Below are 25410 nucleotides of genomic sequence, written 5' to 3'. Positions count from 1 at the left end.
TATATAATGAGTCAGTACAGATTGTTGAATACAGAATAACATGTGTCCATTCATTATAAGTGTTTATAATAGCCAAGGGAGCAATTCTGATAACGTGCTGTGCTTTGTATGGGAGCACAGCACGAAAATGTGGCCCACAGCCGTCAGCGGCCGTGCCCGAAATCGCGGGCCGTGATTACGTGCACGGCCGTGTGCATAAGGCCTACATCCTGACACTATCTCTGGCAAACACTACAGCTGTCCAGAAAGTAGACTTATATAAGAGCAGTCAAACTATGGAACTGTCTGCCAATAGTAATTATTCTAGTTATTCCACATGAGAAGTGATTAAGTGATTAGCATCAGCCGATGCGGTGTACATTTTCAGAGCGATAACAGATTATTTTAACTTTGAGTTCTCCTTATAAAAGACAACCTAACAGATTCAATAGGATCTATAAATCTTAGGGTATGTTCACACGAGGGCGTCCGTAACGGCTGAAATTACGGGGATGTTTCAGCCTGAAAACATCCCCGTAATTTCAGCCGTACCGGCATGTGCAGGCGCTTGAACGCCGCGTCAATTACGGGCGTAATTGGCGCTGCTATTCATTGGAGTCAATGAATAACGGCTCCAATTACGGCCAAAGAAGTGACAGGTCACTTCTTTGGCGCGGGCGTCTATTTACGCGCCGTCATTTGACAGCGGCGCGTAAATTACGCCTCGTGTGAACAGACAAACGTCTGCCCATTGCATTCAATGGGCAGATGTTTGTCAGCGCTATTGAGGCGCTATTTTCGGACGTAATTTGGGGCAAAAACGCCCGAATTACGTCCGTAAATAGGCCGTGTGAACATACCCTAAGAGTGAATATAGCTGGTCATACAAATGAGAGAAACGTCGCCAATATCGATGGGTACAGCCAACGATCTAAGGTACAGTCGATAGTAGTGCGCATGTTTATGGTGGAGCATGCAGAAATAGCTGTCGGCAGAATGAGCACCCCTGCTTATTTCCACTTTGTGAAGATTTACACCACGTGTAACTGGGGGAGCAGCTTTCACTAAACAAGGGGCACAGAAGAGTAAAAGGGGGTTACCAGGACAGGACATGTATTTATTAGCCAGGGTGGAGAGTGACCAAAAAGAGCGTCTGGAGGACACAGGACATCAATGAATTACACAGACAGCACATTCATTTAAATGGAAACTGTGTAATGCTTAATTTCCCCTGTAGAGGCGCTGCAGGGAAATGAACACTTACTGACAGGTTCCTCCACAGATTACAGCAGATCGCTGGGCATCCCTTATTACAAAAAGGGATCGCCCAACCCCTCTAATGACGACGATGGCAGATTTATAGCACTACTTCATCCCATTCTGCTTACCTGGAACTTCTTAAAGTCTCCAAATGTTCTGTAAATCAGGACCTTGTTGTAATCAGACCATAAAACAGAAAACATGTACGTCTGGAAGAGTAGAAAAGGGGCGAGAAATGTAACAACAAAGTACTCAAAGGTCATGGTCATGGTGTTTGACCAATCCAGCAGTGGAGAGCAGAGGGTGCAAGGGCTGAACTATTCTAGAACTAGATTTCCGCCACTAGATAAACTTTTTAATTTTATATATTTTTGCTATTGTATACACTTTCCTATTGAAGCCAGAATTTTTTTTTATATTTTTTTTTTTTTTTTTTATACCTAACAATTTCTTGAAATACTATCTTTAGTGGTGTAACGTGAACTCCTTGGCTGCAATGCAAAATCTGTAACTGGGACCCCCATACTGGGTACTCGTATGTGGTATAGGGGTCCAGGGATGGGCCCGGGTGCAACTGCTACCTGCTATAGATACACCCCTGGTAATTCTTATGCTCTATTTAGAGATTGGATCTGTATAGTTGAAGGCTGATTTGCATACAGATTGCAAATTTCCCCTTTGAATTGCATCAAATCAGCAGCTAAATCCTCATGTAACACATGTGGATTTTGCGGTGGATTTGCGTCTGGACGTAGCTGAACTAATCTTCATGCAGCAGGTTTTCTAATGCCCCTTCCATATTGGAATACAGACTGCTGTTGATGCCAGCCTGTAGTCAGCTAATGGGCTCCAGACTGCAGGCTGGCATAAAATCAGCTGTGTCTGTAATTGAAAGTGAAAGTCTGGGGGAGAATATTTAATAGTTTGTAGGTAAATTTTGTATTTAGTTTCATAAGCTAAAAAAAAAGAATTAGAAATACTATAAGAGGGAATTTGAATATTTGCGATTTTGTAAAAACTAATAAAAATATGTAATACAACTATGAAAAAAATATAAAAAAACGAATAAAACAAATAAAAATGTAATACAAATATGAAAAAAAAATATAAAAAAATATAATAAAAACTACAAAAAAGTAACACAAATATGAAATTTTTACATTAAAAAAAAAATTACCAAAAATTTACCAAAATGCTAATCTAAATCTAGAATATTACAAATAGAAAATGACTACCGTGCATCGCTCAATAAAGGCCGAATATATAATACCCTGGGTCTCACCTTCTGGTTACCATGTTGAAGTAATCCAATGGCTTCAATATTCACAGGATGCCTGCTGCTACTTCCATTCATCTTTGTGAGGATGCTGCACTAAAGTCTGCACACAGGTGAAGCCTTGAATTTGTATAGCCAGGCCGGGGGGTGTGGGTTCTGCTTCTCCGGCCAATCAGGAAAAGGCATCTGGTTACTTTTACTAATGACTCATCCCACAATCTCTTGTCCTTTCAATAAAGAATAAAAAAATTAATTTATTTCCATCCTTCCTGTCTGCACAGGTGTCTACAGCTGATATCAAGGCTGAAAGACAGAGCTGTCAGGAGACATTCCTGGCACAGCAGAGTGGAGTATGCTGCATATTTCTTTTTAGAAAAAGTAAGGACAGAGTTACAAATACGTTCTATTAAAAATAATTGAGGTTAGGAGATAAGCAGCCAACATACTCATATGGCACCGCTTATCACAAGAGGAAAAAATTTGGTTACAATGGGATGAAATCCAATCCAACCTCTCCACTTTTACTAGTTGCCCATTCTTGAAAAATTGGTGGGCTGCAAAAAGATGAAAGCCGCAGTAGTCCGCGGCAAATTAGCCGCAAAATCTGAATGTAAAATATGCAGATGTAGATATCAAAACCGTGGCGTGGTGTGAATCCACCCTTACAGATGACTGCAGGATCAGACTATACACCTGGTTTATTTGTATTCTTTAATCATGGAGCAGCAGCTCCCTCAACCCAGTACACATAGATCTGCATACGGGCTGTATACACAAAACGGTACGATATTTAAAATGAAGACCTTTGCAAACGCGCCTCATTTTTTATTTAGATTGTCCTACTCTGGCACTGTCTTTAGTGGTTTCAGCAATGGTGGGCCAGGGCAGGAGTCAGCAGCTCTCCTCCCTTTATAGGTCTCCCGCCTTTCATGAATGGCGGCCGCTAGAGCTGTGGGGGGGGGGGGGGAGAGCAGGCGCTGTATTATACCACTGATAGCATGGACCTGGCAATAAGGGGATTTATGAACCCCAAATGACCGTTCTGCAATACAAATGGTGATTTATGACATTACGGTTAAGTTCACTGATATTTGCGCCAAATTTGGGAATATTTAATTTTAGCTGAAGGGCCTGAGGTGCCCCTAGTGAGTGTCCTACGATATACAATAGAGTATATAGAATATACAAGACTACCCACATATAGGTGCCAGTCATAAAAACCACCGGGGTGTTATAACGCCATACTTGAGGACTAATCTATAGAAAATAGTATAGAAAAAGTGGAGCAGCTGCCCATGGCAACCAATCGCATCGCTGCTTATTAACCTGAACAGGGATCTGGTTGTTATGGCAACACCTCCACCTTTTTCTGCACTTATTTCCTCAGCAACCAATCAATGCTCAGCTTTCATTTTATAAAGCGACTAGAAAAATGAATGCTGATTGGTTGCAATGGGCAACAAGGTCGGAGGCAGTTCTAACATGAGGACTATTGGTTGTCTGTGATTGAGGACTATGACCCCATTAAAAAGAAAGCATAGAATAGTGAACCAGCAATACATTGTGTAGGGGATGAATCACGAGAGCGGAGGAAATCGCTTGTGTTTGTACAGAAAATAAATATTTATGCAGGAAATAGTCAAATAGAAAGTCCTGCGGTGGGAATATCCCTCATAGGGTAGGAACGCGAGTCAACCGGAACCTCAATGTAAATCTTAACCTCAATACCTCCAGGACAATGCGGCGGCCATAACGCTGCACTTCTAGTCAATATTGAACGTCCTCGTTATACCAACCACACAATGAACCGGACAGAACGAACGGCCATTACTGACTGACATTAACCCCTTCCCGCCGCAGCCACTTATGGGATTTTCATTTTAGTTTTTTTCCTCCCCGTCTTCCAAAAGCCATAACTTTTTTTATTTTTACGTCGATTAAGCGGTGCATATATTTCTTATATTTTGCGGGCTGAGAAGTCGGTTTTTTCTGTTTCTGTGGGTATTTGGTACCATTTTGGGGTACATGCAACTTTTTGGTCACTTTTTATTCCATTTGTTTGGGAGCTAAGATGACATTTTGCATTACCTTTGCATTGCAGAGTAAGGCCCCATGCACACGACCCTATTTTCATCTATCCCGAAATCCTGTCCGTAAATACGGATCCGTAAAAAAGAGGGAGGATGCAAATGATATCATCAGCATGTTGCCTAGCAACGCTTCCATAAATACGGACAGTATACGGATGCACATCAGTAGCCGTCCGTATTTACGGAAGCTCCCATAGACTTCTATAGGAGAGTCCATAACGTAATTACTGACAAGAATAGGACCGGTTCCATAATTTTTTCAGCTCGGACACCCATCAGTAATTACTGATGAATAATACGGTCATGTGCATGGAGCCTAAGGGACTATTCACCGACACCTTTCAAGCACTGCCTCTGGCAGGATTTAATAGGAGAATAGCAGAAGAAAATTAATTAGGCCCCCAGGCTGCCATGACAACCATTGGGAGCCAAAGGGCTGAAGGAGGGGGGCGATTTCGTCTTTCTAATGGCTTAGATGCCGAAGTCACTATTGACCGCAGCATCTAAGCGATTACACAGCTGGGATTGGCGTTAGCTCCAATCCCAGGCGTTACACATGATCCCGCTCCATACTCCCCCTTGGCGGTTGTGACGTACAATTAAGTCAAATGTCGCTGAGCAGTTAAATAATAAAATTCTGACGACCTGCAGCCACCACTAGGGGGAGCTTAGGAGCTTATGCATAATAATAATAATAATAATAATAATAATAATAAAACAGTATGCAGTAAGCTCCCCCTAGTGGAGGCTGCAGGTAACCCAAATTTTATAATTTAGCTGTATGGCTATGCAGGGGATTTGGAGCTCTCTATCAAAAAAATGAAGCTCCGATCTCTATAAAGATATATTAAGAAATTCATCAGCACAGAATTTTGGACTTAAAAATACATAATGGACATTCACTTCAAAGAAAAACGAAGGCCGGGGGACCACAAAACCCATTGTCAGTTACTGACTGAAGGATCCCGGCCACCATCTTTTTTTGCTTTTCTATATTATGGGGTCTTCCTTTAAAAAAACAAAAACATTTATTCACTATCCTGCATATGATTTCGGCAGTCGGTGCATCTACATTTCTCCTACAACTGTGAAGTCGATGGGCGGACATGTAACGAGGGGTCACGCTGAACCCTCCCGAGTATCCATTTGCAATGTGGAACTTTAAATTTATTGTACATAATCTTTGGATAGAAAAAAGAAAAGGTTTGCATAGTTACCTCATCAGAGGGGCATTTGCCCCTTGGCTGGGTCGCTGTTAAGTAATGCTCATACAGTCAGGAGAGATGCGATGATTTGACTATAGGTCGTAATGGGTGGAATGTGGTAACGTTGGATTCCCTTTACTGTGTACATAAAACTGCACACAAAAAAACCCCTAAAAATAGACAAAAACATCAATGACAATTCAAAATGAAGAAGCAGGTAAAGAACGTAGTGTACAAAAGCTGAAATAACCGGTAAGATCTTATCTAAACCTTGGGGCCATTAGAGGGAATGATTGAGGGCCCCCTCCGGCTATACAGATCAAGTTCATTTCTACTGTAATTACATTGTACACAAAAAGTTACAAAAAGTTTAATTTAGGGTTGTCTCTATTGTGTCCGGCTCCGTAATGATGTGAGAACCTTGGTCCTCTGTTAGACAAACCCTAGTTGGACTTTACAATTCCTATATTTAGGGGTATTTGACACATTTTGACTGCATTTTTGGGGAATTTTTTGTTAAAAAAATAACAGAAAAGCTGTGGTGGAAATGTAAAAAAAATAACACCACAGGTGAAGGTGGAAACCGATAAGTTCAATAGTGGCGGCCAGCTGCTGCTTTTATATGAAAAAAGTCAAGGACATTTTTGAAGGGGGTAAAACTTGAATGTACTGCCATGCGGTTTATTCCCAGGGACGTAGCTGGGGTGTAGAGGTAGAAGACGCACCAGGGTCCAGGTGCCTTGGGAGCCCTAAGGCCCCTCTGCTACAGAAGAAGACACCAGTATTCTACCACTCCACCCCCTGCCCCTTCTGCTTGCTAACCTACAAACAGTAAAAGAGGGAACAGGTAAGACATGACTAAGGTTGACACATAGGTTTGCATAGGAGCTGTATACACTAAACGATAGTAGATTTTTAATAGAGGCAAGTCAAGTCAATTCGGACAGTTGCTTTATTTTTAATTTTAGATGCATTGGAGCAATAAAACACTTGCTTGCACAAGTTTACATACCCTTTAATCTATTGTTTATGGGGGCTGGCACATTTCAAGCCTCCACTCTTAAAGGGCTTCTCTTCTTTGGACAATCCTTACTCGTTTGGGTATGTGCACACACAAAATAAAAAATGTCTCAAAATACGGAGCTGTTTTCAAGGGAAAACAGCTCCTGATTTTCAGACGTTTTTTAATCAAAGTCGGAACAGAACGCCGTTTTCCCATTGCAATCAATGGGCAGATGTTTGGAGGCGTTCTGCTTCTGATTTTTTGGAAATAAGCCATGTGAACATACCCTTAGAAGGGTCCCTTGACAATAAGCAGATCACAAAATCTCCCCTTGCTTGGACCTCCAGTGATCAGCTGTAATCATGAAACGTAACAATAAGGGTTTCATTTCCCTGCAGCGCCACCACTGGTGAAAATAAGCATTACACAGTGTCCATTCATATCAATGGGTTGTCTGTGTACTGCAGGACAGAATGGGTCCTCCAGAGCGAGAGACGCTCTTTGTAACCGCTCTCTGCTCTGGCCAAAAGATGAGGATCATGAGCAGAAGACCCCCCTCTATTAACCCAGAATTCACTAAAAGGATATATGTATTAACCCGGAATTCACTTCAGCCCCATGCACATGACCGTAGATTTTATCCATAATTATGGTCCGTAATTGCGGACCTATTCATTTCTATGGCCGATGGACAACTCGCCATATATTTACGGGAAGGTGTCTGGGCCGAAGAAAGATTCCGTAAAAATATAGGACATGTCCTATTTTTTTATTTTTTATGGACCGTGCTCCCATACTTTAAAATGGGAGCACGGCCCGCAAATGCGGGTGACTTTCCGCGGCCTGCCATGCCCGTAACCGTGATTATGGGCACGGTCGTGTGAATAGGGCCTAACAGTGGGTTTTCTAAACTGGATCTATCTGTGTCATTCATGCCCCATTTCCCAACAGGCTTAATATTTACCAGACTTTGATTATTATGGGACACTCCGTTGAGTTTAAGGCTGGGATTTCCGGCTATAGGCCAGATCTCGGCTGCGATATTACGAGATGTGGAGACAACAAACATCACACGTTAATCACAGATCTACCTGGACGTCGCAGCTGCAATGTATGAGGAAATGCTAGCGAGCGGAAAAAACTCACGTAGCTATAAAAATACATCTAAATACCCCTAAATTGTGAAATGAAATTTATGACCACAGGGATGATACACATGGGGGGGGGGGGGGGGGGTCACACAAAATTTCAAAACACCTCTTTATAATGTTTTCCAAAAATTGGACCGACCAAAGGAAGCAATGGAAAGACGAGCAGAATCAGAGCCGTGTTGGAACATGTAATTATTAAAGGGGCTGGAAGGGATTTATCATTTTTGTATTTAGATCTCTCAGGCTATGTTCACACGCTTACTAAAAAACGTCTGAAAATACGGAGCTGTTTTCAATGTAAAACCACTCCTGATTTTCAGCAACTCGCGTTTTTCGCTGCCTTTTTTTCGGCCGTTTTTGGAGCTGTTTTTCTAGAGTTTTTTTTACGCGACCCCTTTTCAAAACAGCCCCGTTAAAAAACGCCCCGTCGGAACAGAACTCCGTTCTTTGAAGGCGTTCTGGCTCCGATTTTTCGCCCGAAAAACGGCCGTGTGAACATACCCTTATTCTTGAAGAATACGAGGGCTTTGCAATAGGATGTTAAAAAATGTCCTCCCTTCCTATGGCACCCAATGAAGTGAGCTCTGCTGCATGTAAACAATACAGCAGTGCTCGGGTAAGTGGCTCGCCCCACTCCCTCACAGTCTTGTTACACTGTACGGGTCACCCATACATTGCACCTGGAGGCTTTCCCTGCTGCAGCCATGTCGCTTATGCCTCTATATACAATGTACAAGTGTCCCCTACAGTGTAACAGGACTGGGAGGGATGGGGGGGGGGGGGGTACATGTACGGACTTCAGTGGCATTGTAATGTATACATCCAGCAGCAATCAGTTGCAAATATATTGTATGACCTATCTTGTACTGATTCTATTACAGTCTGTATTATACTCCAGAGCTGTATTCACAATTGTGCTAGTCTACACTATTGGAATGCAAATCAGAGATTTAAGCTCAGAAGCCCACAGAATTGTGAATGCAGCTCTGGAGTATAATACAGGCTATAATTCAGGATCCGTACAAGGTAAGTAATGTATTGTATGTACACAGTGACTCCACCAGCAGTATAGTGAGTGCAGCTCTGGAGTATAATACAGGATGTAACTCAGGATCAGTACAGGATAAGTAATGTAATGTATGTACACAGTGACTCCACCAGCAGAATAGTGAGTACAGCTCTGGAGTATAATACAGGATATAATTCAGGATCAGTACAGGATAAGTAATGTAATGTATGTATACCGTGACTCCACCAGCAGAATAGTGAGTGCAGCTCTATAATACAGGATGTAACTCAGGATCAGTACAGGATAAGTAATGTAATGTATGTACACAGTGACTCCAGCAGCAGAATAGTGAGTGCAGCTCTGGAGTATAATACAGGATGTAACTCAGGATCAGTACAGGATAAGTAATGTAATGTATGTACACAGTGACTCCACCAGCAGAATAGTGAGTGCAGCTCTGGAGTATAATACAGGTGTAACTCAGGATCAGTACAGGATAAGTAATGTAATGTATGTACACAGTGACTCCACCAGCAGAATAGTGAGTGCAGCTCTGGAGTATAATACAGGATGTAACTCAGGATCAGTACAGGATAAGTAATGTAATGTATGTACACAGTGACTCCAGCAGAATAGTGAGTGCAGCTCTGGAGTATAATACAGGATGTAACTCAGGATCAGTACAGGATAAGTAATGTAATGTATGTACACAGTGACTCCACCAGCAGAATAGTGAGTACAGCTCTGGAGTATAATACAGGATGTAACTCAGGATCAGTACAGGATAAGTAATGTAATGTATGTACACAGTGACTCCACCAGCAGAATAGTGAGTGCAGCTCTGGAGTATAATACAGGTGTAACTCAGGATCAGTACAGGATAAGTAATGTAATGTATGTACACAGTGACTCCACCAGCAGAATAGTGAGTGCAGCTCTGGAGTATAATACAGGATGTAACTCAGGATCAGTACAGGATAAGTAATGTATGTACACAGTGACTCCACCAGCAGAATAGTGAGTGCAGCTCTGGAGTATAATACAGGATGTAACTCAGGATCAGTACAGGATAAGTAATGTATGTACACAGTGACTCCACCAGCAGAATAGTGAGTGCAGCTCTGGAGTATAATACAGGATGTAACTCAGGATCAGTATAGAATAAGTAATGTAATGTATGTACACAGTGACTCCACCAGCAGAATAGTGAATGCAGCTCTGGAGTATAATACAGGATGTAACTCAGGATCAGTACAGGATAAGTAATGTAATGTATGTACACAGTGACTCCAGCAGCAGAATAGTGAGTGCAGCTCTGGAGTATAATACAGGATGTAACTCAGGATCAGTACAGGATAAGTAATGTAATGTATGTACACAGTGACTCCACCAGCAGAATAGTGAGTGCAGCTCTGGAGTATAATACAGGATGTAACTCAGGATCAGTACAGGATAAGTAATGTAATGTATGTACACAGTGACTCCAGCAGAATAGTGAGTGCAGCTCTGGAGTATAATACAGGATGTAACTCAGGATCAGTACAGGATAAGTAATGTAATGTATGTATACCGTGACTCCACCAGCAGAATAGTGAGTGCAGCTCTATAATACAGGATGTAACTCAGGATCAGTACAGGATAAGTAATGTAATGTATGTACACAGTGACTCCAGCAGCAGAATAGTGAGTGCAGCTCTGGAGTATAATACAGGTGTAACTCAGGATCAGTATAAGATAAGTAATTTAAAGAGGCTCTGTCACCAGATTCTGAAATCCCTATCTCCTATTGCATGTGATCGGCGCTGCAATGTAGATAACAGCAAAGTTTATTTTTTTTTAAAAATGTTCATTTTTGACCAAGTTATGAGCTATTTTATATATATGCAAATGAGGTTTGAAATGGACAACTGGGCGTTTTTTTTTTCGTTATGTCCAACTGGGCGTGTATTGTGTTTTTAACTGGGCGTGTTTACGTGTGACGCTGACCAATCAGTGACCCGTCAGAGTCATACACTCCTCTCCATTGATTTACACAGCAGCGATGTGCAGCCACATACACAGAGATTAACGTTACTGCAGTGTCCTGATAATGAATCACATGAAATCCAGCCTGGACGTCATGTGTACTCAGAATCCTGACACTTCTGACTCTTTTCTTTGAGATTTCTAGCAAGGGAAACGAAATCTCGCGAGATTACGGAGGTTACTCAACTTAATACACTGGTTTGTGTTGTAAGTGCAGTGTAAGGTCAATGTAGACAGGTAGGTAGAACCATGGATCCTAGATTGTGTAGAAGCGAGGCTTTGTTCACATCTTCGTTGGAGCCAATTTAGTTACACTTACAAATTAGGTCACTTAAAGGGGTTTTCCAGGATAAAGCAAAATAAACATTTTCTTCTAAAAACAGTGCTGCACCTGTCCACAGGTTGTGTGCGGTATTGCAAGTCTGTCTTATTAATTTCAATGGAGCTGAGCTGCAACACCAGACACAACCCATGGACAGGTGTGCCGCTGTTTCTGGAGTAAAGTAGCCGTGTTTTTCTAATCCTGGAAACTCCTTAAAAGGAAAAGATGGAACAGGGACATGAAATGTAAAATCACCGGCTAATCCCTTTATGATATAAACACTCAGCATGTGACAGGAGCTATAGGTAAAGAAACCATATTAATTTATTATATCAAGTAGATTAAAGGGTTGAATGTGATTAGAAAAAAGAGTCTGCTTTATTCCGAGCTATAGCGCCACTCTTGTCTATAGGCTAGGTCTGGTATTGCAATTCAAATGAATGAATCGGAGATGGGATATTAGATACAGCCTATGGACAAGAGTGGCGCTATTTCTGTAACAAATGCAGACAGCCCCTCTAACCTTCAACTGCCCTTCCCTCTATTTATCCCATTCAACCAGCGTTTTCAGGAATATCTAATCAAGTAGTAGATTTTTTTTTTTAATTGACAGCAAAGGCCGATGGAAGGACTTATTCTATTAATGCACGTAACATGGGGTCTGTTCAGTTTTAGTGATGATTAGAATCTCCAATATTTCACAATCTCGCATTGTTGGTGATAGAACAATAAACACTACAACAGTTTTTACAATAGGAATGTAGCCAGAAGATCGATGACCCAAACCCTGTGCGTTGTCTGCCTGTGATTCATGCTGTGAACTCAAGTTTTGTATTTGTTTATTTAAGATATGAGCTCCATTTCTCTGACACAGTGCTCCAAATCGACTGCAAAGCAATAGCGTCAAAAGATAAAATTCTGTCTGCCTGCAGTCACCACTAGGGGGAGCTTAGGAGCTGACTGCATACTGTGTTATTATTGAGTTTAATGAGTGGAGTAAAGCAGCCATGTTTTTCTAATCCTGGACAACCCCTTTAAGGAAAAGAGAAAACTGAGCTAAGAGATTCAAAATCACAGGCTAATCCCTTTAACCCCTTAAGGACCAAAACTACGGGATTTTTTTTTTTTCATTTTTCCTCTTTGCATCCCTGCGGTCATAAGGTTATGATTCTTGCGGGGCGAGTTGTACTTTATGTAGGTGCCAATTTTTGGTAAATATACATTAGCGTTTCATTTATATTAATTTTAATTTATAAATGCAGAAAAAAAAAAAAAGCAGTTCTGCTGCAATGATGTTATCCATTTATTGTGCAGGTTGTTAAGGTCGTGAGGATTTCAAATAGGTTTATATTATTCCGTTTTGTGCTTATATTAAATTCAGATTTATTGTAAAATAATGTGCATTTGTGATTATTTTTTAATGCTTTTTTTAATTTAACATAACTTTTTATTAATATGACTTTTTTTTCATCTCATAGAGGGGATTTAAAATTTTGATCTTTATTTTCTAACTATAATGTACTGGCAAACTGCACAGGCAGTTGTTGGGGCATACCTAAGTATGCCCTAACAACAGGAAATATGGTCAGACAGCCCTGGGGTCTTTCAATGGAACCTGGGCTGTCTGTCCTTATAAGGAATGGGCCGCGATTGCATCACAGGGATTCCCTGTGATGCGATCAAAGGGGAGTCCCCCTTCACTCTTTTCTATGAATGTTGCAAACAGCGTTAATCGTGGAATTCAAAGAGTTAATGGTGGAGATCAGATATTCCTCTGATCTCCACCATTAGAGTGGTGCTGCGGCTGTGTATTACAGCCATTGCTCCGCTCCTGATCGTCTGGGCACACTTTCTCTAACTACACGATCAGCAGGAGGAGTATGCTCGTCCCAATGCGGCAACGTCTTGGCACTCATGAAGAGCATACTTGTCAAGCATCGGCAACCAGTTAAGATGCAGAAGCACATGACAGGAGCTGTAGGCAAAGAAAGAAGGTTGTATGTGATTAGAAAAAATAATCTGCTTTATTCCCAGCTATAGCGCCACTCTTGTCTATAGGTTAGGTCTGGTATTGCAGCTCAAGTGAATGGGTCTGAGATGCAATACCAGATACACCTCCAACTACCCTCTCCCCTATTTATCCCTCTTGCTTGGTTTCACCCAGTTGTCACCCGGTTTGGAAGGATTTATCATTCTATCGATCTATGTAGCATGAGGTCTGTTCGTGTTTATTGGAAACCACAATATTTCACAATATTAGTGCAATAAACATTATAAACAGTTTTTAAAATAGCAATGTACACAGAAGATCAATGACCCAAAGCCTCTGCATTGTCTGCCTATGATTCACGCTGTAGATTCAAGCTTGGTATTTGTTTAGGTAAGATATTATAAGGAAGAATTAGTTCTGTGGACTTTGCTCGTCCATTAAACAAGTCTGAACTAGGTGTTGTACATATGCAGTATATAAAGTAAGTACAAGACGTATGAAGAGTCCGTGCACGTGGCAATGTTACATGTATTGACTGTCCATCGGCGCACACAGTCCATATTACAGATCTGTAGGTGCTCCGTGTGTCCTGAGTGGGGGGACCCTTCCTCTTTCATGTCCATATACCCTAATAAGGCATATATAGACAGAGCTTGGTCTTATGGGACAACTCCTTTAACTTTCTGTCTCGGTGACCACCATTTGATTACATGTGCATGTAGCGTATTGAGGTGGTCACCGGCATTTCTATCTGCTATACAATAGACTATTTTCCATCTTTACCACCAGGAATCAGCAGATGAAGACTTCCCACAAATCAAACAGCTTCAGTATATAAGATCAAGAAAAGAAAGACTATAAATGATCGAGTTATACGAGTGGGAGGTTTGGCAAAGACCGACTAAACCCCCCCCCCCCCCATCATTTTTGTACTACAGTCGGAGAAGACATGAAGAAGGTATCATTGCATTTTTTTCAGCACCTATAATGAATCTTTCAGGTGCTATGCAAGTCGTATAAAGAGACTTATTCATCTATTATGGGATACAATGACTGATTTATATTACTTTGATACGACCAGAAAACCCTCAGTGCACTCTTCTTGGGAAACCTGCCAGGAAGTGTTTCTTCAGAAATGCCCAAATGAGTCAGTTTTATTACAATTAAATTGTACTAGTGATGATTGGTTGTTATAAAAATGTACGTCTATAGAAGATTTTATTATATTATTCAACTGTCATAGAAAGAAGATAATTTACAGTAAAGTCCACACCTAATCAAATAGCCAACGCATGAATTATGACTACAACCACGTACACTTATGATCCTGCTATTATCATTTACTGTATCACAAAGCAGCAGACCCATCAAAAGAAATGGAAGATAGATGGTTAGGTGACCCGGTGACCAAAGACAGATCTCCATAATCTTCAAAATGGCTGGCTATGGTAATTATATCTCTGGATCATGTTCCAGAAGGAACCATTACAAAGCAGATCCATCACGGATAGATAGAAACCATGATGCCGGTGTGAAGAGAGCCTTATACCATTCTGGTTTAAACTTTCCCATTGCATAAACAGATCCCCATGGAAGCTTCATTATGTATTAACTCCACCTCTTGTAGTTTGGATCAATATGTGAAGTAAAGAAATATTTAAAGGTTATCTCTATTAGTAAAATGTTCTTGATTAGATAGTCTAGTAGGGTATGTCACTTCTACTTTACTGTCGCTCTACTCTCTGTTCTCATAAATCCCTTGTCTCGGGAGCTTGAAGACTGATTACAAAAACATTGTTAGAATGAAGATCTCTTTTAATTATACACATAATGTTAATGGTCATCTTATCAAGACAAGCCCTTTTCAGATTGAAGTTGGCCCGGCGATCAGCTTTAGGAACCCTGCCGATCAGCGGTTATGGCTGGGGGAAGCTGTTGCCTGCAGCGGCCACTGCAGGAGGAATAAAGAATTACACGCTGGTTAATCACAACTTTTTTCTCTTTAAAATAGAGGGGGGATCCAAGCTGAAGATCCATATGCCCTAGGGTCAAAAAGTGGTGTGGAAAGAGTGATCTACGCTCCCTACTTGCGTACCCGGCACTCTATAATAGCATATTGGAGTATAACTCAGTAGGCTACATGGATTGTTATTTAAAAACTATCATACATTCATTCAGCCTCCATACATGATCCACCACACAGAGTGGCCTCTTCAGGGGTGGGCCATGCCAACCAGCCGCTCTCCTCCAAAGACGTTTTAAAATTAACCTCACTCAGTTAGCGGGAGCATCTAATGGGTAGTGTTCGCACAACCATGAAGTTGTAAATAAAGTTTATAATGTCCTAGTAGACTTGTTACCATTTCCATAATTTAAAGGCCATGTACACCTTTGAAATTGTTGCTTTTTTTTAAATAAAAATGTCTATCAGTGTGATTGGTGCAACTTTCCAAATACTTTTTACTAAAAATAATTTTTACTTTTTGAGATACAGCTGCTTTGTATCCTGTATACAGAGCAGCTGTATCTAGCGCTGAAACCTGTATCCGTCAGATCCGTGGGACTGACGGGTTCAGTGACAGCGGGTCTTGTGTGTCTCTGATATGCAGGATCGAGCTGTTACCGATCTTCAAAACCTAGATGTGATCGATTACAGGTGGATCCTGCGTGTCCCGCTGTCACTGAACTCGTCAGTCCCGCTGACCTGACGGCTACAGGATTCAGCACTGGATACAGCTGCTCTGTATACAAGATAAAAAGCAGCTATATCTCAAAAAGTCAAAATATTTTTTAACAAAAATGTATTTTGAAAGTAGCACAAAATCACGAGATAGACATTTTTATTAAAAAAAATAAACGATTTCAAAGGTGTACAAAGCCTTTAATTACATAAATTCCCATGTCACATGATGCAGATTGTAAAATGTAACCACGACATTAACCACAAAGCACAAGGACAAGGCGGGCAGTACCATTCTGCCACATAGCAATCTGCCCCGTATATAGACAAACTATTTCCCAGTTGTCAATATTTCCTTGTACTCGAACACGCATGTTTCAATGTATTTGTGCTTATTTTACAATGTCAAGAGTTACAACCTTCCAATAAACTGGAACCAGACTGATATTGAGTAGCCACATAGATTAAAGAGCACCGTGTCCCAATCCTACACTTTTTGTATTGTGGGGCCATAACAAAAGATTTCAATCATCATACACTTGACTTCCTGCAATGATTTACTGCCACTTATTAAAATGATGTCCATAGTGCAAAATGTCAAGCCAGGCACGTACACAAGAGGCCCATAGCAAACCCTGAGGGTATGTGCACACGACCTCTTTTCAGGCGTAATGGAGGCGTTTTACGCCTTGAATTACGCCTGAAAAGACGGCTCCAATACGTCGGCAAACATCTAACATTGCTTGCAATGGGTCTTACGATGTTCTGTGCAGACGAGCTGTCATTTTACGCGTCACTGTCAAAAGACAGCGCGTAAAATTACGCCAGCGTCAAAGAAGTGCGGGACACTTCTTGGGACGTAATTGGAGCGGTTTTTCATTGACTCCAATAAAAACCAGCTCCAATTACGTCCATAAAAGATGCCGCTAAAAACGCGTGCACTTGTAAAAACGTCATATTTGGCGTTGTCGTGTGCACATACCCTTAGTGACCCAACGGCAGAACGGAGCGGCTACCTGGTAAATACAGCACCAGGTAGGCCGATACAGATGACTACATTGCATTACATCACATTTGCAGCCGGGGGTGGGGGGCAGAAAAAGAAAAAAGCCGGAGTGCTGTGTGAAGGGAAGGAGCTTGAGCGGTTCAGTACCGGGCTCCCTTTAATCTGTATTATGCCCCCACTCTTGTCCCTACGGATCAGACAGGTCTATAGCTGCCTAGGAGGTTGTGATGCAGATTTTTACACAATCTAACAGCAAATGGAGCATGAAATCTGACCGAAATAGTATGTGCAATGCTTCATCCACGCATGATAAGGAAGTAAGGTAACACTAGAGGCATGAAGGAAGGAAGACTTGTGGCCGGGCCTTTCTTCACCAGGGACAAAGATTGTTTGCTGTCCAAGCCCTGTCTTTATATAGGCTGAGCAAGGCCAACAGTCGACACCCAGCACCCAGGGCGCAGGCCCCATCAGTTCCCCACTAATTACACCCCCTTCTCAGGGGACAACTGCGCAGTAAAAGTAAATTAATAAAAAAATATAAAATATCAGAATAGAGAATTGTGTAGCCTGACAAATAATATGTATCTAAAAACAGAGGTGTACATATAGCAGAGCAGGTTTGACACTTGTTCTTTAAGAAGCACAAAAAACACAACCACTCAATGCCAGGGACTGGGGAACCAAACCTATGGACACTACAGAATGAGAAACTAAACCCCTGGATACCAGGGACTGAGGAACCAAACCTCTGGACAACTAGAACTGTGGAACCAATCCTCTGGACACTAGAGAGTAAGTAACCAAACTCCTGTACACAAGGGACTAAGCAACCAAACCTCTGGACACCAGGGACTGGGGAACCAAACCTCTGGACACTACAGAATGAGAAACTAAACCCCTGGATACCAGGGACTGTGGAACCAAACCTACGGACACCAGGGACTGTGGAACCAAACCTACGGACACCAGGGACTGTGGAACCAATCCTCTGGACACTAGAGAGAGTAAGTAACCAAACTCCTGTACACAAGGGACTAAGCAACCAAACCTCTGGACACCAGGGACTGGGGAACCAAACCTCTGGACACCAGGGACTGGGGAACCAAACCTCTGGACACCAGGGACTGGGGAACCAAGCCTCTGGACACCAGGGACTGGGGAACCAAACCTCTTGACACCAGGGACTGGGGAACCAAACCTCTGGACCCCAGGGACTGGGGAACCAAACCTCTGGACACCAGGGACTGGGGAACCAAACCTCTGGACACCAGGGACTGGGGAACCAAACCTCTGGACACCAGGGACTGGGGAACCAAACCTCTGGACACCAGGGACTGGGGAACCAAACCTCTGGACACCAGGGACTGGGGAACCAAACCTCTGGACACCAGAGACTGGGGAACCAAACCTCTGGACACCAGGGACTGGGGAACCAAACCTCTGGACACCAGGGACTGGGGAACCAAACCTCTGGACACTAGAGTTGGAGAACCAAAACTCCCAACACCAGGGACTCTGGTTCCAAATCATTAGACATCAAGGACTGGGGTACTAAATCACTAGACACCAGGAGCAAGGCATCAAGTCATCAAATAGCAGGTAACATGGACTGGGCCCAAATATACAGCACACTGGGGATTAGGGCATTAGGAACTGTTTACATCTGTGTTGGAGGCTCTGGCCCAAAATATCAGAAGCAATAATGCAGCATTATTGTTTCTGGTAAAACCGCGGAAACCATTACAGAATCACGATGGAAACTATTAAAGTCTATGTGTTCCGTGGGGTGCCGATGTTGTCCATCATGTAACGGAATCGGCGCTTCCGGTATTTTAATTGTTCTGTTCCTCTGATGGAGCAGAACAACGGCAACACTGACGCAGGTGTGAACAGGCCCTTAAACTACTAGATACCAGGGACAGAAGCAATAAACCAAAGCACATGACAGACCAGACCAGTAACCTAATGGCACTAAATCACTGGAAACCAAGGACTGAAGAAGGAACCAAACCACGCTATTGAACTTTCTACATAGTGTATTATATAACATTACATATTATATTATCATATTACAACATTATAACATACCGTATACCGTAACTGTTGTATTCCAGTAACTGTTTCATGCAAATAACTGGCTTTGTATACCTTGCAAACCACAAGTGACTAACTGACTGACTATCTCAGGTGTACGGCTCAGGTCACTACACAACAGGTGTGCCTTAAAAAAAAAACACAAGCCTTAGTTCCAGAAGACTGACTTTGTTTGAAGCCCTCTGCCCTATATCCACACAATGCTCTTCTTGTACGTTCCCTTCCAGGACCTCATTACATGAGATTTCAGCATTGCTCCTCACGATCACCTGCGATTTTTAATATTTTTTTTATTTCCTTATTGAAAACGTACCGAGATTAATTTCTCAAAGGCTTAATACATTTCTTGTCCACTTCCTTGTCTCTGACAATACATTACTGACTGCTCACCATTGAGGTTTGACATAGACTGTATGAATGACAGGTAGCAGATAATTGCTTTGAACTGTTCTTCCTGGTCGTCGTGCCAAAAAATCTTTAAATCACGTTTTGCTTGATCCTTTGAAATTGCTCCAAAAAAGGATTAAATGGCATGTGCCAAAATTATTATGTACCGATTAGGTTTCATTCAGACGACGGGATTTAGGTAGGCTTAAAGGGTAACTAAACTTTCAAAAAAACTTTTGAAACATGTCAGAAGTTTTGATCGGCGGCAATCCGAGCACTGAGACCACCACCGATCGCTAAAACGAAGCGGCAGAAGCGCTCAGGTGAGCATTGCGCCACTTTGTTTCTGATCAGCCTTTCCTAGGAAAGCCGAGTGAGTGGTGCACGGGCTCACAGACTTGCTATTGAGCCCGTACACTGCTCCAAGGAAAGCCGATCAGAAATGAAGCGCCACATCACTCACCCGAGCGCTTCTACCGCTTAGTTTTAGCAATCGCTGGGGGTCTCCGTGATCGGACCCGCCACCGAACAAAACTTCTGACATGTCACAAACTCCGTCTGGAAAAAACGCGGCAATTCCTGATCACTCTGTTTTAGGGATCAATAACAGACACCCTTCTTCAGTTATAATCTCTAGGACATATATTAACTTCTTGGTGTCCAGAAGGCGAATCACAACAGAGTCTGTTAAAAAGTTGCACCTCGTCCCAATTTTAGCCTCGGGGCAGCAATTGTTTACAGTTCAGGTTCTGTTTTACGCTTATTTTTGCATACTTGGGTGTGGCTTCTGTCAGTTTGGGGCGTGTCTGAGCAGAACAGGGCGGGGCTTGCAAATGTCCCGCTATTTGGGTTGTAAATGTTAGTAAGTATGTTATTGCCATGTTTCCACAAAGGTGAATTGTCACAGTAAATACCATATTATTATAGCACTAGGATGACGGCAGAAGTACAGATAAGGTCACCGCATGGGAAAATCCATAGGTGACAACCTGCGCTGCGTACACACGGCTTCATATTTATAGGTTTCACTACAAGGAAAAGAAAAAACACAGATGTTGGCGTCACGGTGTTGAATCAGTGTCATGTTTAACAGGGAGACTTTATCAGGGCATCCGATCAGACATCTATATAGAGGAGAGGCTTCCTGTACACATTCATTACCTAAAATACAACCCCAACTCAACACAAAGCAGAGAATACGGGGCTGACGACTGCAGTACACCCCAATAACCCCACTCCCCCATGTCACATTCACTGGGGTCCAGGAAACTGAGATAGGAGGAGCTGTATGGCGGGGTTCCTATTTTTCTAATTTGTTAGTCAGGAAAATAAAATGTTCATTGAGTAGTGTTCCCCACATGTCCCAGGCTAAGCAGTTCACTGTGAAGACCCAGCAAACAGCTCCTCATATCTCAGCTTCCTGGATGCCTGTGAGTGTGACATGGGGGAGCAGTCACCCCTGAATCTTTAGATTTTGAGTGGAGTTTAAGAGGACCTGTCACTAGGTCATATAAGGTGAACTGGTTAACTGACTTGAATAGCACGGTCTCCCTGATTCCAGCACTGTTTTTCTTTTTTTCCTGGACCCCCCCATTCCAGAGATATGGCCCACTGTTTTGTTTGTTTCCTATATGCGAATTTGCTGTAATTGGCCAACGGGGTGGAGCCAGCTTCCCTGCATCTGTGGCTAACCAATCTGTGCGAGGCAGCTTGAGGGTAGTTCACGCCCTGTTGGCTAACTGTAGCAAATTAGCATATAGGGAGCCAACACAACAGTGAACCATATCTCTGGAACGGGGGGTCCAGGAAAAAAAGAAAAACAGCACTAGAATCAGGAAGACAGCGATAATCCGGTCAGTAAACCAGTTCAACTAATATGACCAAGGGACCGGTCCTCTTTAAGGCTTTATAAGTTATAAGCGTATGTTCACCCGCAGTGTTTTCAGACGTTTTTCGGGCCGTAAACATCCCGAAAAACGACTGAAAAATAGAAAGCAGGACGCCTCCAAACATCTGCCCATTGATTGTAATGGGAAAACGGCGTTCTGTTTCGACTGGCCGTTTATTTCGCGGCCGTTTTTCAAAACGGTCGCATAAAAAAACGCCGCGAAAAAGAAGTGCAGGTCACTTCTTGGGATGTTTTTGGAGCAGTTTTTCATAGACTCTATTGAAAACAGCTCCAAAAACGGCAGTGAAAAACGCGAGTGGCTTAAAAAACTTCTGAAAATCAGGAGCTGTTTTCCCTGAGGGTATGTGCACACGACCTATTTTCAGACGTAATGGAGGCGTTTTACGCCTCGAATTACGCCTAAAAAAACGGCTCCAATACGTCTGCAAACATCTGCCCATTGCTTGCAATGGGTCTTACGATGTTCTGTTCAGACGAGGTGTAATTTTACGTGTCGCTGTCAAAAGACGGCGCGTAAAATTACGCCCACGTCAAAGAAGTGTAGGTCACTTCTTGGGACATTTTTGGAGCCGTTTTTCATTGACTCCAATGAAAAACAGCTCCAATTACGTCTGTAAAAGACGCCGCGAAAAACGCGAGTACATGAAATAACGTCTTAAATTCAGGAGCTGTTTTTGCCTGAAAATAGCTCCGTAATTTCAGACGTATTTTGCATTGTTGTGTGAACATACCCTAAGAATATACATGCTCAGCCAGTAGTTGCCATGTTTAAGCCACTGGGCCGGTTAATTCGATTTGATTTGCTTTCTTCTGCATTCCGGTCTAAAGTTAAACTCAGAATTCTGCTTTTTATCTGGTACCAAAGAGCAGTGCATTATGGGAGTTCACATGACAGTTTCACAATTAGGGTATGTTCACACGGCAACGCCAATTACGTCTGAAATTACGGAGCTCTTTTCAGGCGAAACAGCTCCTGAATTTCCGATGTTTTTGGAAGTGCATGCGTTTTTCGCGGTGTCTTTTACGGACGTAATTGGAGCTGTTTTTCTATGGAGTCAATGAAAAACGGCTCCAATTATGTCCCAATAAGTGACATGCACTTCTTTGAGGCGGCCGTCTTTTGACAGCGGTGCTTAAAAAAACAAAACGGTTTGGAGCCGTTTTTTCGGCCGTAATTCCAGGCGTAAAACCCTTAGGGTATGTTCACACGTCCAATTTCCAGCCGTATTTCGGGCCGTAAACGCCCGAAAAACAGCGGAAAATACGCTTCCAAACATCTGCCCATTGATTTCAATGGGAAAAACGTTGTTCTGTTCCCACAGGGCGTTTACGCGGCCGTTTTTAAAAACGGCGCGTAAAAAAAACGCCCCGTAAAAAAGAAGTGCATGTCACTTCTTGAGCCGTTTTTCATTGTCTCAATAGACAAACAGCTCCAAAAACGGCCGTAAAAAAAAACGCCGCAAAAAACGCAAGTTGCTGAAAAAACGGCTTCAAATCAGGGGCTGTTTTCCCTTGAAAACAGCTCCGTATTTACAGCCTTTTTTTGTTAAGTGTGTGAACGCCCCGTGGGAACGGAACGCTGTTTTTCCCATTGAAATCAGCCCCTGTATCTTCAGCCGTTTTTCGGGGGGTTTACGGCGTGTGAACATACCCTTAGAGCCAAGCTGACAGCGGGGTTGAGCTAAACTGCTGTCTGTTTCCAAGGGCAACCAGCAGAACATTGGAAACAGCTTTGTATATGAATGGAGAAAATACCATGAAACAAAGTTAGTATGGTACAGTGGTTTGTGCGCCGTACTTTAAAGTAACTGCTTTTTCAAATAACTTTTGATAGATCAGACACATATTAGCAGTTTTGATCGGTGGGGGTCCAGGTGCTGAGACCCCCACGGATGGCTGAAATGAATGTGCAGGTGCGCTCAGATGAACGCTCTGCACCTTTGACTCTGATTGGTGCTCCTCGTTAGGCTGAAGACGGGCTCATAGACGTTCCATGTAAGACCCGTCTCCAGCCTAACAAGGAGCGCCGATCACAGCCGTTTTAGCCATAAGCGAAGTTCCCAGTACCCAGACCTCCACCGACCTAAACTTCTGATCTACCTCTATGACACATCAACATTTTTTTACAGCGTAGTTATTCTTTAAAACGAAAGATTAGACATAGCGGATTTTGCCATAAAAACCTGCAACAAACGTAAGCGTTTGGCCTGATTCAGACGAACGGAAATCTCGTCCGTGTAACGGATGTTTTTTTAAGAGCCGTCACACGGACGCATGTAATTCTATGGGGCTATTTACACGGCAGATGTTTTAACGAACCATGTGAAGGGCCCGTGAAAAAATACGACGTGTCCTATTTTTGTCCGTTTTCACGGATCCCTCGATTGACTCAAGTCTATGAGGGTTCCGTGAAAACTAATGGGTGCGACTCGGACATGAAAGAGGGCAGTTTTTCACGTCCGAGTTCACACTCGTTTCTGTAAATAAAGCTTTTTGTAGAATGTCCACAGCACATCCGAAATTCTGCCCCATGTGGTTTACAAAATCCCATCCACGTGTATTGTACTGGACATTGTAGCGGATTTTCGGTGTAGAATCTGCGACTATTCTGCAACGTCTGAACTCACCTTAATAATATATATGACAAAGGTGAACAAAACGGATTGAAACATTGAAAAATACGTAATAACAGGAAATGTAGCATTGCGCAGGTATTGATAGACGCGTCACCCATTGTTATCTCCTCCAATCACGTCACGTAGAATGAGTAAGAAAATAGGACAAATTACACATAGATATTTACATCCATGTATGTCTGAACGCCAGCGGTGAATTCCCTGCACATCCCCTTACATCACATCCACGGAGTCCCATATTAACCCCTTAAAGGAGAATCTCATCAATCACTTCTGTGCCCCCATGACAACATTTCCTGTCCTCTGATCTGATAATTCAGCCTTGTAATAAGGACATTTTATCGTGGCCGTCACACGACCAAAGTTTGCAACGTCACCTAATCGGCCGGTTCAGCGAGCTCCGATCAACAAGATATCGTTGATCGGCGATCGTTTGCTCCTGTCACACGGAGCTATGGATGGGGACGAGCGGTCGTTACTCCGATCGCTCGTCCCCATACATTATCATCATGTCGGCAGCGCGTCTCCCTGTTTACACATTCGCTGCCGACAACGATAATATTTTGCTTTTTTTAAACGATGCGATCAGCAGATGATTGGGCGTTCGCTCGTTCCTCTGCTGATCGCTGCCCTGTTTACACAGGGCAATTATCAGCAACGAGCGTTATATGAACACTCGTATGCCCGATGATCGCCCAGTGTAAAACCCCCAAAAGCTGAAGAATTCGATCTTGCCCAGAAACCAGGTGCCCACCCTCCTATTATCTGCTCCGTCAGGGCAGGAGTGGTCTACTAGATCATGACTTGAACCAGGATCTTATCCGGGCATCGCCTGGTTGCCTCTGAAATCCGAATGCCCAGCAGGCACTACCCTCTTTCCATGGGCAGTACATCGGAAATGCATGGACACTTTAAAAGGTTTTTCCACCGTAAAAAATGATAGATATTTCGATTGCGCACCCGTGGATGAGGCCTAGTATGATGGGGCCCCCAACGTTTGGCAAAACGCAGCTCCGCTACGACCTCAAGGCATCAGTGTCGGTCTCGGAAGTTTGACCCTCATCAGCAATGGATGGCCTATCTAATCAATCATTATCAATGTTTATGGTGGGGAGGCCCCTTTAAGGCTGTTTTTGTCGTTTTACAGGGAGGTTTTTCATCTTCAGATCACTTCAAGAAACCCAAATTGTCCTTTGCTGTAAAACGTGTGGATTTAGAACATTTTTGGATGTTGTACATTTCTCCGATGCACTGAGCGTCCCCATGTAAACCTGTCCTAATACAACAACATAGTAACATGAAGATCATTAACCCCTTCCAGCACTGCAGTGTAAATGTATGGCTCAGGTAGAAATCTCATGGTGATACACAGATCTACATAGGAGCTG

General features: G+C 42.7%; 1 protein-coding gene across 1 annotated transcript in view; it reads right to left on the bottom strand.

Annotated features, from left to right (window-relative positions):
• Positions 1–25410, bottom strand: part of LOC142655896 (NADPH oxidase organizer 1-like) — a 38039-nt gene that overhangs the window by 8484 nt on the left and 4145 nt on the right. The window contains exons 2-4 of the mRNA XM_075830562.1: positions 5823–5980; positions 2522–2742; positions 1368–1448 (exon numbers count right to left, since the gene is read on the bottom strand). Coding sequence (XP_075686677.1) covers positions 1368–1448; positions 2522–2593 — 153 coding nt within the window. The 5' untranslated portion in view covers positions 2594–2742; positions 5823–5980. The remainder of the gene's footprint in view (positions 1–1367; positions 1449–2521; positions 2743–5822; positions 5981–25410) is intronic.

Source organism: Rhinoderma darwinii, chromosome 6 (genome assembly GCF_050947455.1).
Source record: "Rhinoderma darwinii isolate aRhiDar2 chromosome 6, aRhiDar2.hap1, whole genome shotgun sequence".
NCBI classification, from domain to species: domain Eukaryota; kingdom Metazoa; phylum Chordata; class Amphibia; order Anura; family Rhinodermatidae; genus Rhinoderma; species Rhinoderma darwinii.
This window is presented reverse-complemented; position numbering and strand designations above follow the sequence as displayed.